Genomic DNA, 14,453 nt, shown 5'->3' on the forward strand with positions numbered 1-14,453 from the left:
TAATTGTTATATGAGAATTGTCTCACAAGATTCCTGGTCTGATTCATTTTGAACAAAGCTTCATTTTGACTTTATGCCAGTGGAGAGGAGGAAATTGCATTACAAAGATTTCTAAATTAAAATCTTCCAGCTTTGATACAACATTTGCAAACCAGATATAAGTTGAGGTTCCCGTTTACTGATTATGTAACATTTGGAACATAAATATTTCCAAACCACACTAACTGCCTACACTTTCACTTCAGTCTTTTAATAAAAATTGTGACTTTTTTTTAACTCCATACAAGGAAATATAATACATTTAACTGTTTGTATCCATGGTTACTGTCTTGAGGTTGTCAGCCTGTCACGTAACCTGATTTACAGTTGAGGATATATAGGACCCAATTGCACAGTACAGATTTTTTTGCCCTATTTTTAATCTTCATTTATTAATCCAAATAAAGGGAAATTAAAGCTTGAATCGGGTATCAATTATATTGCTTCAACATCATAGACAGCAAGCAGATCATGGAGGACACCAGGTTTATTCTTGCCTTTTTTGGGGGGAAATCTTATTAAATCCAAAATGTAAAGACCTTTAAGGTGATGATACACAGGGCAACTTTTTGAGCAATGTTGCTGGGCAATATTGCCCTCAACGGGCAACCAGATGAGACACAGGGCCCACGACCTATCTAAATTATCCAGATAGAAATGTATTGCCCATTTCCAATGGGAAAGTGCCCTAGCAACAATTGTTTGGCAAGATTGCCCAGCAGCATTGCTCAAAAAGTTGCCCTGTGCATCATCACCTTTAGCCTATTTTGAATAAAATGTTTTTGTTGACAAACATCCACTGCGCTATCTAGATTTTACGAATTTCGGTCAAATACATGCTATTTTCACGGTGTATAAAACATACAACATGCTTCAAATGATTATTCATTTATGTAAATATGCACTGCTTTAACCCTTTAGAACCTGAAGCTAAAATAGGTGTTTTTCACATAATTTGATTTTTTGACTGTAAAATTCTAAAACAATGTGCTATCTTCATGTGCGAGGTGTCATCTTTTTCAGAAAAAGATAAGCTTTCAACAAATTACAGTTATTGACCATTATTGTGTGTTGTGAGTTTGTAAATAGAATTTAAAAAGACAAAAAAAAAAAAAAAAAAAACGAACGAAAAAAAATGAACTATAATACATATATACAAGTCTTTTTTGTGACATTGGGTTGCACAGTTTTCATTTAGGACACTTTTTTTCATACACGCACACATTCAAATGCACGCATTCATAGGCACGCTTAGATATGTGAAAGAGTAACGGCCATCCGCCTCCCTAATTTTAATTAAAAATCATCCCAATCCCCTCTTCTGCTGTCTAACACTTCTTTCGCCATGTATTTGTTAGTTTCTTTCATTATTTTATGCAATCCAAAACACAGAAAGGGTGGCCAGCTGGGCTAGTGTTGAAATCTTTCAACATTAAAGATTTTGATGACATTTTGAGAGGAAGTTTAAAATTTTGCATTGTGACCATAATCGTTTGGTTTATGGTCGATTATGGTCACCATAATCGTTTGGTGGGAACCTCTCAAAAGAATGGCAAAAATCTCTTCCTGTTCCTATTCCAAAAATATGTAGATATGTAAAAATTTTGATCTGATCAATTTGTTGATGGGATGGAGAAAGACAATAGCTAGATCTTTTTATTGTTTATTATTAATCATTCAATATCAGTATCATTATTCATAAATATATATTTTCCCTTAGTCAGGGGACATATGTATAGTATATATCAGTATCTTTATACGTGCGTCGTATCTCTCTGTTCAAATCCTTCCATCCCACGCTGCTGTCATTTGCAGACGGAAAGCATGACATTATCGTAATAAGCCGAATATTGGTGAAAAGCACATGATGTCTACTTTCAGGAACTATTTGAATTATTTTGATAGTGCAAACGGTTGAAGAGTTACCGTGACATGAATACAGCTTGGTTGACTGTGTCGTCGACGACACATCCGGTTTTAAATAGTTAATATTGTCATGATTCCAGCTTGTGTTCCCCTGTGTCGCGTATGGTTGCAGCAGGATGTAAAACATAAAGTGCTGGATTTAAGTTCAGCAGTCCTTTATTATATAGACCCAGGTTGAGCTGGAAGGAAGGAAGGAAAAGCTCAATGGAGCCAAAGGGATGGAGGGACGAGGCACAGGTGAAGGCCCGGAAGTCCTGAGCGCATAGGCAGAGCAACAACTGAGCAAGGTGGAGCCAAAGGGACGAGGAAAGCCCGGTGGAGCCGAGAGGATGATGGTCCCAGGTGGAGCCGAGGGATGGAGGAGCCACGGTGGAGCCCGACTGGTTGCCAGGCCTAAGAGGAGTGACGGGCACGGAGGTCCAAGGTGGAGCTAATGGGTCGCCACTCCTATCAGGAGATGAAAGGCTAAGGAGAGGCAGTGCTGGAGATCTCAGGAACTAGCGATGTGACCGGCTAACACACCTGGTCAGACGTTACGTCGGGCTCGGGCTCTGGGCTCAGTCCTTGTTGCTGATCGTGGCAGGCTCTGGCTCGGCATCTGTGGTGGGCACAGACTTCGCCGTCGCTGGGCTGGTGCGCTGGTCTCCTCCTTGCTCTCACAGATCATAAACAGGGAACCGTTGTGGAGAAGGACACATTCCACGTAACCCATAAAGCTAATACAGGGCTTAAATACTGAGACTAACCAATCAAAGAAACGAGACCCAGCTTGACCATAATAATTATCGCCTGACTAAGGGAAAATATATATTTATGAATAATGATACTGATATTGAATGATTAATAATAAACATTAAAAAGATCTAGCTATTATCTTTCTCCATCCCATCAACAAATTGATCAGATCAACATTTTTACATATCTACATATTTTTGGAATAGGAACAGGAAGAGATTTTGCCATTCTTTTGAGAGGTTCCCACCAAACGATTATGATGACCATAATCGACCATAAACCAAACGATTATGGTGACCATAATCGACCATAAACCAAACGATTATGGTCACAATGCAAAATTTTAAACTTCCCCTCAAAATGTCATCAAAATCTTTAGTGTTGAAAGATTTCAACACTAGCCCAGCTGGCCACCCTTTCACATCAGTTTTCATTAAAGATTTCACTATTGTTCCGGAAGTGGCTGTTCTGTTATCACTTGTTAGTTCCCAAATTATATAACTGTTTTGTATATGTTTGTTTGCTCTTTTCTGTTCTAGCATAATCATGATATATTTATATTATAGTGATTACACACTACTGATCAAAATGTATTGTTTTTGAAAATAGTCTCTGCTCATGATCCTTCAGAAATCATTCTCATATGCTGATTTTAGCCTCAGATAGAGGTTCTTGGATTTGTATTCATCATGTAGGACAGCTTCTGATCAAAACTCAATCTACAGCAGAAGTACAGTGCTCCCAATAGGCAACACTCTTAAAAATAAAGGGTCCAAAAGGGGGGTTTCAAAGTGATGCCTTGAAGAACCATTTTTGGTTTCCCAAAGACATTTTTGGTTTCTCAGACTACAGTTAAAGAACCTTTTTCCACTATTAAGAACCTTTTGTCCAATGGAAAGTTTCCATTGATGTTTAAGGTTCTTCATGGAACCATTGATGCCAATTAAGAATCTTTATTTTTAAGAGTGTAAGGTACAGAATTTAAATAGTGCTGGCGTTTAATAACATTTCGGGTGTTTATGTCGAAATCTAACGAAAACTAACTTTTTCTGATGTGGAAATCACAAGAAAATGATGTCAAAGTCACTTTGTCGAGGTCAGGAGCAAACAAGAAAGTAAAAACAATGCATTGCCTCATGCCTTATGCAGTTTTCTCATACAAAAGCAGAAGTGTCTTAATGTACTGTTCTGTCAGTGTGGCACAGTCTCATTTCTTTGTATTTTTATAGTTTGTATAGGTTGAAAGTTCCTCAAAATGCTTTTTCACAACCCATTTTGGAACCCATAGAATATACATACATAATTCATGTGTTTTTTACATAATACACAATTAAACTTTCTTTCTCAATTAAATCGTATATATTACAAAGCTAGTTTTGGCACAATACTGGAATAAGTTTATATACATTACAAGCCGAAGCTTACATTGAAGCCTATTGTTCTGTTTCTGTTGGCTCTGGGTTACAGAGGTGCATATATTTGTAACTTAATATTTTGTCTTAATTTTAAAACTTAAAAACATGTTTTTTTTTTGTAGTTAATAAAGTGTCAGTTTGTACCTGATTACTTTACTCTGATACTTTTTTATTTGGTGTTTCTGTTATTCTTCCATCCTTTCATGCTTGCCACTTTCCCCACACTTCAAATCACAAAGCTGTCATTCCTGCAAGAGTGTATAGGCTAACAGAGAGGTTAAAGTTCATCAAACAGTTGTAAACTTAATACAGAAGTAAGAAGTGTATTCTTCCAGATTTTTTTTTTAACAGATAACTACAGAGGAAGACCAGAATGACAATGTTGGATATGTTCATGGATATTATCAGACAAAACGAGAGACTATCAGAATGAGTCTGTGGCTGATCAGATTTGCAAATATTTATATTATACTAATAATGTGACAAGGTCTAAAGTCAAGAATAGATTTATTGACTCTGAGAATACGAATATTTATCTTGCTCATGCCCATTTTGTACCACAATCAACCTCAAGATGGCACCATTGAGTGACTGTGTTTGTCTACTGATCACTGAACTCCAGTGTGTTTCACAGGAAAACAGGAAGGACATTTCATGTAATGACAATAGAGGAAGATGTTAAGAGATGTGAGTGTTTATATCAAAATGATTATGTGTGCACATGTGTCTTTTTGCTAATATTGCTTGTACAATTTGACACACACACAACTTTGCCTGCATTTACTGGGGATCGCTGTGAATTAAGGATGATTGGGACAGTTTTTGAGTTTCCGCCTTATGCAAGGTTTCTTGCCATAAATTAAAAACCTCAGCCCAACACAGGATACATTTCTGTAATACTAAAGATGTTACCTACACATCTGAACAGTAAAAAAGTTTATATTATAATGAAAGGATGTGTGACATACACTTATGTAAACTGAGCCAAAACCTCCTTTTTTTGTTGTAATATTTGGGACAGCACATCTTTTCATTCATTTAAGGTAGTGTAAGCATTTACTGTATTGCACAAGTTCATATTTTGATATAATTTTATATGCAATATTTCTTTTTCTGTTCATTATTTACTGTAGAGTTGTGTTTATTTCTGTTCAACTTTATTTCTCAATGTTTATAAATCCATCCACAATTTATACAGTACAACACATGCATGAGGTAAAAGAAGGTCAAAAATCATAGAAAACATTTTTTTTTAATTCAGGACCAAAAATTCTTAAAAAAAAAAAATTAGGTAAACTGATGCCAAATATATATATGTATTTTAACTATAGTTTTCCCTATATTGTAGGGAAGCATGCAGTTTTGAATACAGCCCATGTGGATTAAATACATGAAGCTTTATTTCCAAGCATGTATACTGTTGCTCTGAGATGATGCATGGTAAACTTGGATTTTTGCCATTTGACTGACAGCTCTCCTGTCCCAGATAATTGTGTATAGCTAAACTAAAAAATGTGTATAGCTAAACTAAATGTCACACACACACACACACACACACACACACACACACACACACACACACACACACACACACACACACACACACACACACACACACACACACACACACACACACACACACACACGGATAAAAATGAATAAAAACAGTGCAAATGCAAACTCAATATTATGCAAACCTGCAAAAATGAAATATGTTAAACAATACAAATGTAATTTGTGCATTTAATCTCACTTTATTATCGATGATCCAATTTAACCATACGAATAAGCAAAAATGACTTAAGTTAAACCACTTTTGAGTTTCTTCTTTTTTCTGAAGTAAGAGTGTTGAACTTTCTTGACCTGCATTTGTTTGAGCGGCGCCCTCTACTGTACAGGTGTGAATTTGCATTTCCTTTTGCTTTTGTACTTTTGGTGTGAAAGGGCCTCTACATTTGCCAAAAACAGAACGTTTGTTTTTTGTTATCAAAAAACAAACAAGTAAGCCCAGCCCAGGTGAGAAAAAGTAATGCAAAAGTACCGTTAAACACATTACTTTCCATAAATGTAATTAAGTAACACAATTAGTTACTTTTTAGGGAGTAATGCAATATTGTAATGCATTACTTTTAAAAGTAACTTTCCTCAACACTGCATTTCAATAGGCAGAATTGTTGACAACAAATGCAAGAAGTGATACAGAAAATAACTAAGGATCATGCTGGATACTTGCACAAGACTGGATTTCTTCTTGTTAAAATGATGCATGTGAGAAGCTTGTGACCCAGAGTAAAGGTTATGTGTATTTGCCGTGCTGTCCGAGGGGAGGAAATTTAGCCCGAATCCAGAGTACTCCCCCATCCCAGGTTGGGATAGGAATAGTGAGAAGTGAGAAGATGGGGTGGTGAAGGGTTGCTGGAAAACTGTCCTAGAACAGTATGCTGTATAGTTGATTAACTGAATGAGCTCCTCCCATGTTAATTAAGTTAATTATCTGAATGTGCTCCTCCTGAACTTTAATATAACATCATGAAAAAGAGAATGGTTTCTTGCAGAGGCTAATGCTTGCTGATGTTCTGCACGTCTATGACTCCTCCGCCTGAACTTTCCCTTGCCCTGTATTTTGCGCTGACTGTAGTCAAAACACATTTCTCACTGCATGAGTTGCTGACAGGTCCAAAATATTTACCATGCTAAATAAAGGTATCAGCGACGCATCGGTATTGCATTGATATAGACACACTACACGAATTGTCACTCACGTGAACGAGCATTGGTTTGCCTCAGATTTTGGGGATTTGTTAATGATTTTAACAAATCTGTTGGTTAGTGAAACTCGAGGCTAATATTGTTCAGCGTGTTCTGTGTATGGGCAAATCCGCGCAAAACTGTCACATCCATAACGGCAACTAAATACCATGGCATAGTGTTTGCGTTATGGATGTGACAGTTTTGCGTGGAATTGCCCCGTACACGACATAAAACAGGGCGTTCAGACAGAGGGTGAAAACTGTTTTTTGAACATTAACATATTATAGTAGACCACATAACCAATGTAGCATTATTAGCATTTTGTCACATGAACTAATTTTGCTCCAATGGCCTAATCATCTTTTTATGTTCAATGCATACAGAAACAATACATAGTACACTGTAAAAAATTGAATTTTACCGTTTTATTTGACAGATTTTTCCTGTATAGACTATGCACAGTATAGGCCTATGCTACAACAACAGTAAGTCAGTATGGTCAGTAGTCTTTTCTATTCTGAATGTAGCCTAGCTGAGGAGACTTCAGTGAACAAAAATATGAATAATTCAGTGACTTTAACTTCCCTTAAAAGATTCACTCATAAACCTTTATTCAGTCATGAACAAAATACCATGTATAGATGGATGATTAAAAATTCACATGAATTTAGTTTGGATGTTGGGCTAGTCAGTCTCGCACTTTGATAGTCTTTGATAAGAAGTCATGGAAGTTGTTTCCTTACAACACCAACCCTATAAAAAATAGTTTATTGTATTATAATTATACAGGTAGGTTTATTAAATCTATAATTCATCCACATTTATTTTGGCTTGATGATTAGGCATGATTAATAGAGCAAGATGGAGTTAGCGTTACCGCTGCAGCACCCCCACTGGCCAGATGCTGTCTTGCAGCAGAACTTCTCAGCTGGGCAGTAGATGTTTCCTTCACAGTGAACAGTCTCAGTCTGGGTCTGCCTTTCGAGAGCCTGCTCATTTCCATTCACAGGAATTATGTTAGTAAATGCATAACCAGAAACTCACCTTCTTAGAAAAATCTCTAAAAGAACCATTTCAAATTTTACAGCTCAAATTTAAATAGCCTAATAATATAATTAACTGAAGCACATTTCTGCTTTTAAACCGCCCAGAATTCATTGCCCTATTGTTTATTTTAGCAAATGGAGGGAGAAACTGAAATTATGATAATCGAGAAAATAAACATTTCTTTAATTGTTACAAAAGTCATATCACATTCCTTTTTTATCGTCAGATCAGTGTAACATGACAGGTTGCTTTACTAGTTGTAGGTTGCTTTACTTTGCAGTCATAGGCAGAGTACTGACATACCTGAGTTTTCTGGATCGCTTTGGAGGCCGGCTGAGGAGAAGAAGACAGTCTTAACCACCCCCTCAAACACTGAGTCGATGTGGAATCGCAGAGAAAACCAGCCGGACAGCAATGAAGTCCATCTCTACAGCACTGACCCTGAAGTAACAGGCAGAAAAAGACAACATTACACCCTATTATGATTGGAGTATAAAACAATTCCGCATTTCCATTCACTTACCATTGAGAACGGACAGCAGGACCAAACTCCATAAGGACTCAGACAACACGTTGTTCCATCAGGACACGCAGTAGAAGCATCACAGTGCACCACAGAGACAGACTCACTATCAGACTCGCTATCAGGGTCTGAGAGATCCATCAGCGGCTCTGCAGCTACAAGAGCTGCCATGAGGAACAGCAACACTGGAACCATCTGGAAATAGCACATCAAAATATTATTAATAATATACTGCATTTCTTTTATTTTTTAGAAATGATTAAAAAAATGGTTTGGAACTTTTTTTTATCTGCTTTTAACGTGATGTTACTGATAATGTGACAAAGTCTAAAGTCGAAAAGATTGATTGACAATGAGAATAAGAACATTTACCTTGCCGGGTCTCTTCTCTGTGGATTGTGTTTTCCTGCTGTCCTGTGATGTTCTGACTGTGTCTATTATATATATATAATATGTATATACACACACGGCTCCTCCCACTGTAAAAACAGGAAATTTCTCATAAATAGTTATTTCAATTCCTCCCTCGATTTGTTAAAATAAAAAATGAGAATGAATTCAAATTTGCATACCAATTTCTGAGTTTTTAAACAGGCAGAAGTCCTTGTATGAACAGGCTGTAATAGGATATAAAGGTATGGGAATGGGAGAAAGACAGAAACTTACAGCGGTGAGAGGATCACTTCCTCTCATCCAAACACATACTTTTAAAACTAAATTCTCAATTAATAATTCAAACCAGTTAAAAAATGTATATTTTTACAAATAAATAACTGTGTTCTATTTTAATATATTTTGGTAACACTTTATTTTACAGTGTCCTTGTTACTTATATGTTACATGTATTTACCATAGTAATAACAGTAAATGATGCATAACCAAATCTTGATCCTACCCTAACCCTAAAGTACATGTAGTTGCTTAATATTACTGAGTACTTAAATATATAATTACACTGTAATAATGACACCTTAAAATAAAGTGTAACCTATATTTTAAATGTAATTTATCCCTGTGATCAAAGCTGAATTTTCAGCATCATTACTTCAGTCTAAAGTGTCACATGATCCTTCGGAAATCCTTCTAATATGCTGATTTGAGCCTCAGACAGCTCCTTGTATTTTTCTCATCTGTTTTAAATAAATTTATATAAAATTATAATTTAATTTTAACATTTTATTTACAAGTGTCATGTTTGTGAGTTTTATTCATCATGTAGGACATGGTTGTGTCCGATGTTATAAGTCTACAGCGCTACGGTACGGTGCTCCTAATAGGCAATTTATTTAGTGCTGCTGTTTGATAACAGGTCAGATGCTTATTTCGAGATCATGGGAATAAAATTTTCGTTATGTTGAAATCACAAGAAAATTGCATCAAGATCACAAGAAAACTAACTTTTTATGATGTGGAAATTTTCACTTTGTCGAGGTCAGGAGCAAACAAGAAAGACAAAAACAATGCATTGCCTCATGGCTTATGCAGTTTTCTCATACAATAGCAGAAGTGTTTTTACTGTTCTGTCAGTGGACACAATCTCATTTCTCTGTATTTTTATCATTTGCATATGGTTGAAAGATTATTATAGTTTAACAAGCTGTAATAAATGTCCACAGTTGGCAAATTGGCGAACCCAAGTCCGGATTATTTAAAGGGATAGTTCACCCAAAAATTAAAATTATTTTATCAATTACTCACTCTCATGTTGTTCCAAACCGGTAAGATTACGTTCATCTTCTGAAGATCTTTTTGATAAAGTCTGAGCAATTTCTGTCCCTCCATAGACAGCTACACAACACTGTGACGCTTCAAAAAGTTCATAAAGAGATTGTAAAACTATGAATTGAGTAGCTTTGTCCAAATTTTCTAAAGAGACTCATTGCTCAACAGATTGAATATTATTCACATATAAACATTCATCAATTCACAGCAAGGCCGGACAGGACAGGACAAGACAGGACACGGCAGGGCAAGACAGGAACACCTAAACTTGCAGGGATACATCCGCAACGGGAAACAACCACAACGAACTGGCAGGACATAGAACACAGGGAGATTAAATGGGGAAGGAAACAAGGCATCCACCTTTTTTAAGCCAGGGAGCTACAATAAGGGAGAAAAATTTGTCAAATGAACCAAATTGGGTTAACAATGGGGTGGGATCAAGGCATTAGTCAGGAGAGCACACGGCACATAGAAACCAGCATGACAGAAGCCATGTGCTCACACCAAACATGACAAAACAAAAGCACAAGGCCAGTGAACACGATCACAGTCCGTGTGCTCAAACAGGACAAGAGCAATGGCAAACGAACAGTCATAAGCCATGTGCTCAAAACAGGAACAACACATGACAAGGGAAACAACCCCCGCAATGTGCACAAGAACACAGAACAGACATGGAGAATGGGCATCTGGATCCCAACACAGGAGCGAAACCAAACAAGATAGGAAGTCAGGATCCAGACATGCTCCAAACAGGACAAATGACAAGAAAGCACAGCCAAGGGGAAATACCCCTGAAGCCGAGTGGATGCCAACCGCAAACAATACAAGGACAGGAACATAAGTTTCAGGATCCTGTCATGAAACCGTATACAGAGGGCCGAGTGACAGGACCCCGATGCTCTTCTGAACGTTCTATTCGTCAAAGAATCCTGAGAAAAATGTATCATGGTTTACCCAAAATATTAAGCAGCATAACTTTTGTCAACATTGATATTAATCAGAAATGTTTTTTGAGCAGCAAATCAGCATATTAAAATGGTTTCTGAAGGATCATGTGACACTGAAGACTGGAGTAATGATGCTGAAAAAAAAATCAGGTTTGCATCACAGGAATAAATTAAATTTTAAAATACATTAAAATATAAAACGGTTATATGATATTGCAATGCTATTTCACAATTTTACTGTTTTTACTGTATTTTTCATGAAAGAAAATGCATCCTTGTTGAGCATGCAAAAATTGAATGGTAGTGTGCCTTATTTTTTATATAACTATTTAGAAATGTACTGCATGGTCCCTTTTTTGTATTTTTTGACTGTGTGAGAGGTTGAACGTCCTGTGTAGATACTCTAATACTCTTCTCTGCTCAGCCATTTATCAGTCTGTGTGTACCACAATCATCCTCAAGATGGCGTCATTGAATCACTGCGTATATGTCTACTGAACTGCAGTGTGTGTTGAGCTTCACAGGAAAACAGGAGGGTCGTCTCCTGTACAGTGACAAAGGCAGACGTTAGAGATGTGAGTGTATCTATGTGTGCTTGCATCTACATGAGTATGTATGCTCATTTTTCTTTTTGCAATGGCTTGCACACTTTGACACTTGCTTGGATAGTTGTGTTGAGCATTGGTCCTCTGAGCTGACACTGTGCAGGATGGAAAGACACGGCCTGAGCCAAGAGAGACTGGAGGGAGGCCACTGTGACTCTGACTCTGAGCCACCTCAATGAAGATGAGGTATTGCACCTTAGGGTTACACTATTTCGATGGTCCACTTTAGACAGTCTACTGACTATAAGTAACTTTGCAACTACATGTCAACCAACTCTCATTAAAGTATTAGTTGACTGTAGACTCTTAGGTTATTAGATGTTAGGGTTCGGGTTGGTAGATGATAATTCGTGAACGAGTTGATTCTTTCCAAAGAACCTGCTGAATTGGTTAACATATCACATCTGAATGATTCATTCGTGAATCGGACTGATTCCGAGTCAACAACTCACTGATTCAATGATCTGGTTAAAATGAGCCAAGAACATGGATAGTCGCAACTTAAAGGTGCACTTGCCTTATAGCGCAAAGAGTAAGTTACTAAATGTTTGATGTTTGCATAGTCAAAACGTTAATGCAGTTTGCCCTCTGTGACATCTGTACATTTGTGTATTGTATTTGTAGACACATATTTATCTACACAAATTTAGTTTCTCAGAATCCTCATTTTTTAAAATAGGCCTATATGTCGTATTATTTCACTTGTTTTGCACTCAGACTTCCTTAAAGGGTTAGTTCACCCAAAAATGAAAATTCTGTCAGTAATTACTCACCCTCATGTTGTTCCAACCGCGTAAGACTTTCGTTCATCTTCGGAACACAAATTAAGATATTTTTGATGAAATCTAAGAGCTGATCACTCCTCCATAGGCTTCTAAGACATTATAACTTGCTGGCCCAGAAAATGTATTAAAGACATCGTTAATATAGTCCAAGTGACTCCAGTGGCTCAATCTTAAGTTTATAAAGCGACGAGAAAACTTTTTGTGCGCAAAAACAAACAAAAATAACGACTTTATTCCACTTTTCATTTCCTTCTCTCTGGACCTCGAGTTTTTTTTACGTTGTGTAATAGCGTAGCGCGTCTGTGTTTCACGTCACCACGTATCACACATGACCAGAGTCGCCCAATAGTGAGCCTACGTGGTGACGTGCAACACCGACGCGCTACGCTTAAACACTACGTAAAAAGACTCGAGGTCCAGAGAGATAAAGACTCGAGGTAAAGTCGTTATTTTTGTTTGTTTTTGTGCACAAAAAGTATTCTCGTCATTTTATAAACTTAAGATTGAGCCACTGGAGTCACTTGGACTATATTAACGATGTCTTTAATACATTTTCTGGGCCAGCAAGTTAAGGTGTCCATAAGCCTGCAGTCAAGCTCTCAGATTTCATAAAAAATATCTTAATTTTTGTTCCGAAGATGAACGAAAGTCTTACGGGGTTGGAACAACATGAGGGTGAGTAATTAATGACAGAATTTTCATTTTTGGGTGAACTAACCCTTTAAAGGCCCCCTGAAATCAAAATTTGAGTTTTTGTAGCTTTTAGCATGGATATGTTAACCTTAGGGTTATGAATAAGCTAGTGTGCTCTAAAACCAGCATACGCCAGCAGCCATATCACCCTGTAGCCCAAGACTGAAGCTAAGCAGGGCTGAGCCTGGTTAGTACCTGGATACCTGGAGACCTCCTGAGAAAACCAGGTTGCTGCTGGAAGAGGTGTTAGTGAGGCCAGTAGGGGGCGCTCACCCTGTGTCTTTGTGGGTCCTAATGCCCCAGTGTAGTGACGGGGACACTATACTGTCAAAAGAGATGTAAAACCGAGGTCCTGACTCTCTGTGGTCATTAAAAAATCCCATGGCATTTTCTAAAGAGTAGGGGTGTAACCCCGGTGTCCTGGCCACATTCCACCCATCAGCCCTTACCAATCATGGCCTCCTGATAATCCCCTTACATTGAATTGGCTCTATCACTCTCTCTCCTCTCTCCACCTATCCACTGGTGCCGTTGTACTGTGGCTGCCGTCGCATCATCCAAGTGGATGCTGCACACTGGTGGTGGTTGAGGAGAGGTCCCCTGATATGATTGCAAAGCGCTTTGGGTGTACAGTAGTACATATGAAAGCGCTATATAAATGCCTCATTCTATTCTATTCTATTCTATTCTAAAACAATGACAAAATTTTGCATTTAGGAGATTTTTTTTCTTTGTCTCTTACTTCCGCTAAAATGGATCACTGATTTTTATGACATCATCACAGACTTCAGCTTCTCATCACATCTTCTGTCCAATCAAATGCTCTCTAGAATCTAAAGCATCCCGCTCCCTTTGCTATAAATACCACCTGGCCAAAGCGACCGTTGACACGTCACGGAGCATTCAATATGTCCTGCCTTAGCTTCCTGTTTCAGCTGAAATTACGACAGCACATCATACAAAGCTGCACGTTCCAAGGCACTTCAGTGGGCCTTTAAACGTCTGTTACTTACCACAAAGAACACACATATGGATAATGCAGGTCATGTGTCAGGTCAGTTTTGCAGGTGAGGTGTTGCTTTTCACTGCCCTACACTAGCAATAAGACCCTGTTCTTCCAGCAGAAACACATCGAAGTCCTCCCTGTCAGACGCACTCCGCTCCGAGGCCAAAAGCTCCAGCTGCAGACTCTCAGCACTAACTCACACTAGGAGCCAACATCGAGACTCGAGCCCCTACAGTGCCTCACACTTGCAGCT

The 14,453-nt window shown here is 37.8% G+C and overlaps 1 protein-coding gene across 1 annotated transcript; it reads right to left on the reverse strand.

The window, feature by feature from the left end:
• Positions 1-5,262: 5,262 nt before the first annotated feature.
• Positions 5,263-14,453, reverse strand: LOC308697954 (progranulin-like). Its single transcript, XM_081377691.1, has 7 exons — positions 14,208-14,453; positions 9,009-9,053; positions 8,809-8,915; positions 8,437-8,631; positions 8,217-8,354; positions 7,744-7,855; positions 5,263-7,619 (listed from the first exon to the last, which is right to left on the reverse strand). Exons 1-7 carry the CDS (start codon positions 14,239-14,241, stop codon positions 7,606-7,608), a joined length of 645 nt encoding a protein of 214 aa, XP_081233817.1. The 5' UTR covers positions 14,242-14,453; the 3' UTR covers positions 5,263-7,605.

This window comes from Scardinius erythrophthalmus (genome assembly GCF_964197995.2).
Source record: "Scardinius erythrophthalmus genome assembly, chromosome: 10".
Classification (NCBI taxonomy): Eukaryota; Metazoa; Chordata; class Actinopteri; order Cypriniformes; family Leuciscidae; genus Scardinius; species Scardinius erythrophthalmus.

Excerpts from the sequence above, each read along its gene's own strand:
- LOC308697954 (XM_081377691.1), bottom strand. The coding sequence starts at position 14,241 with ATGACCTGCATTATCCATATGTGTGTTCTTTGTG. Across the intron at positions 8,632-8,808 it reads CAGAGAAGAGACCCGGCAAG|ATGGTTCCAGTGTTGCTGTT; the intron begins GTAAATGTTCTT and ends TGCTATTTCCAG. Across the intron at positions 7,856-8,216 it reads AAGCGATCCAGAAAACTCAG|GCTCTCGAAAGGCAGACCCA; the intron begins GTATGTCAGTAC and ends GGAAATGAGCAG.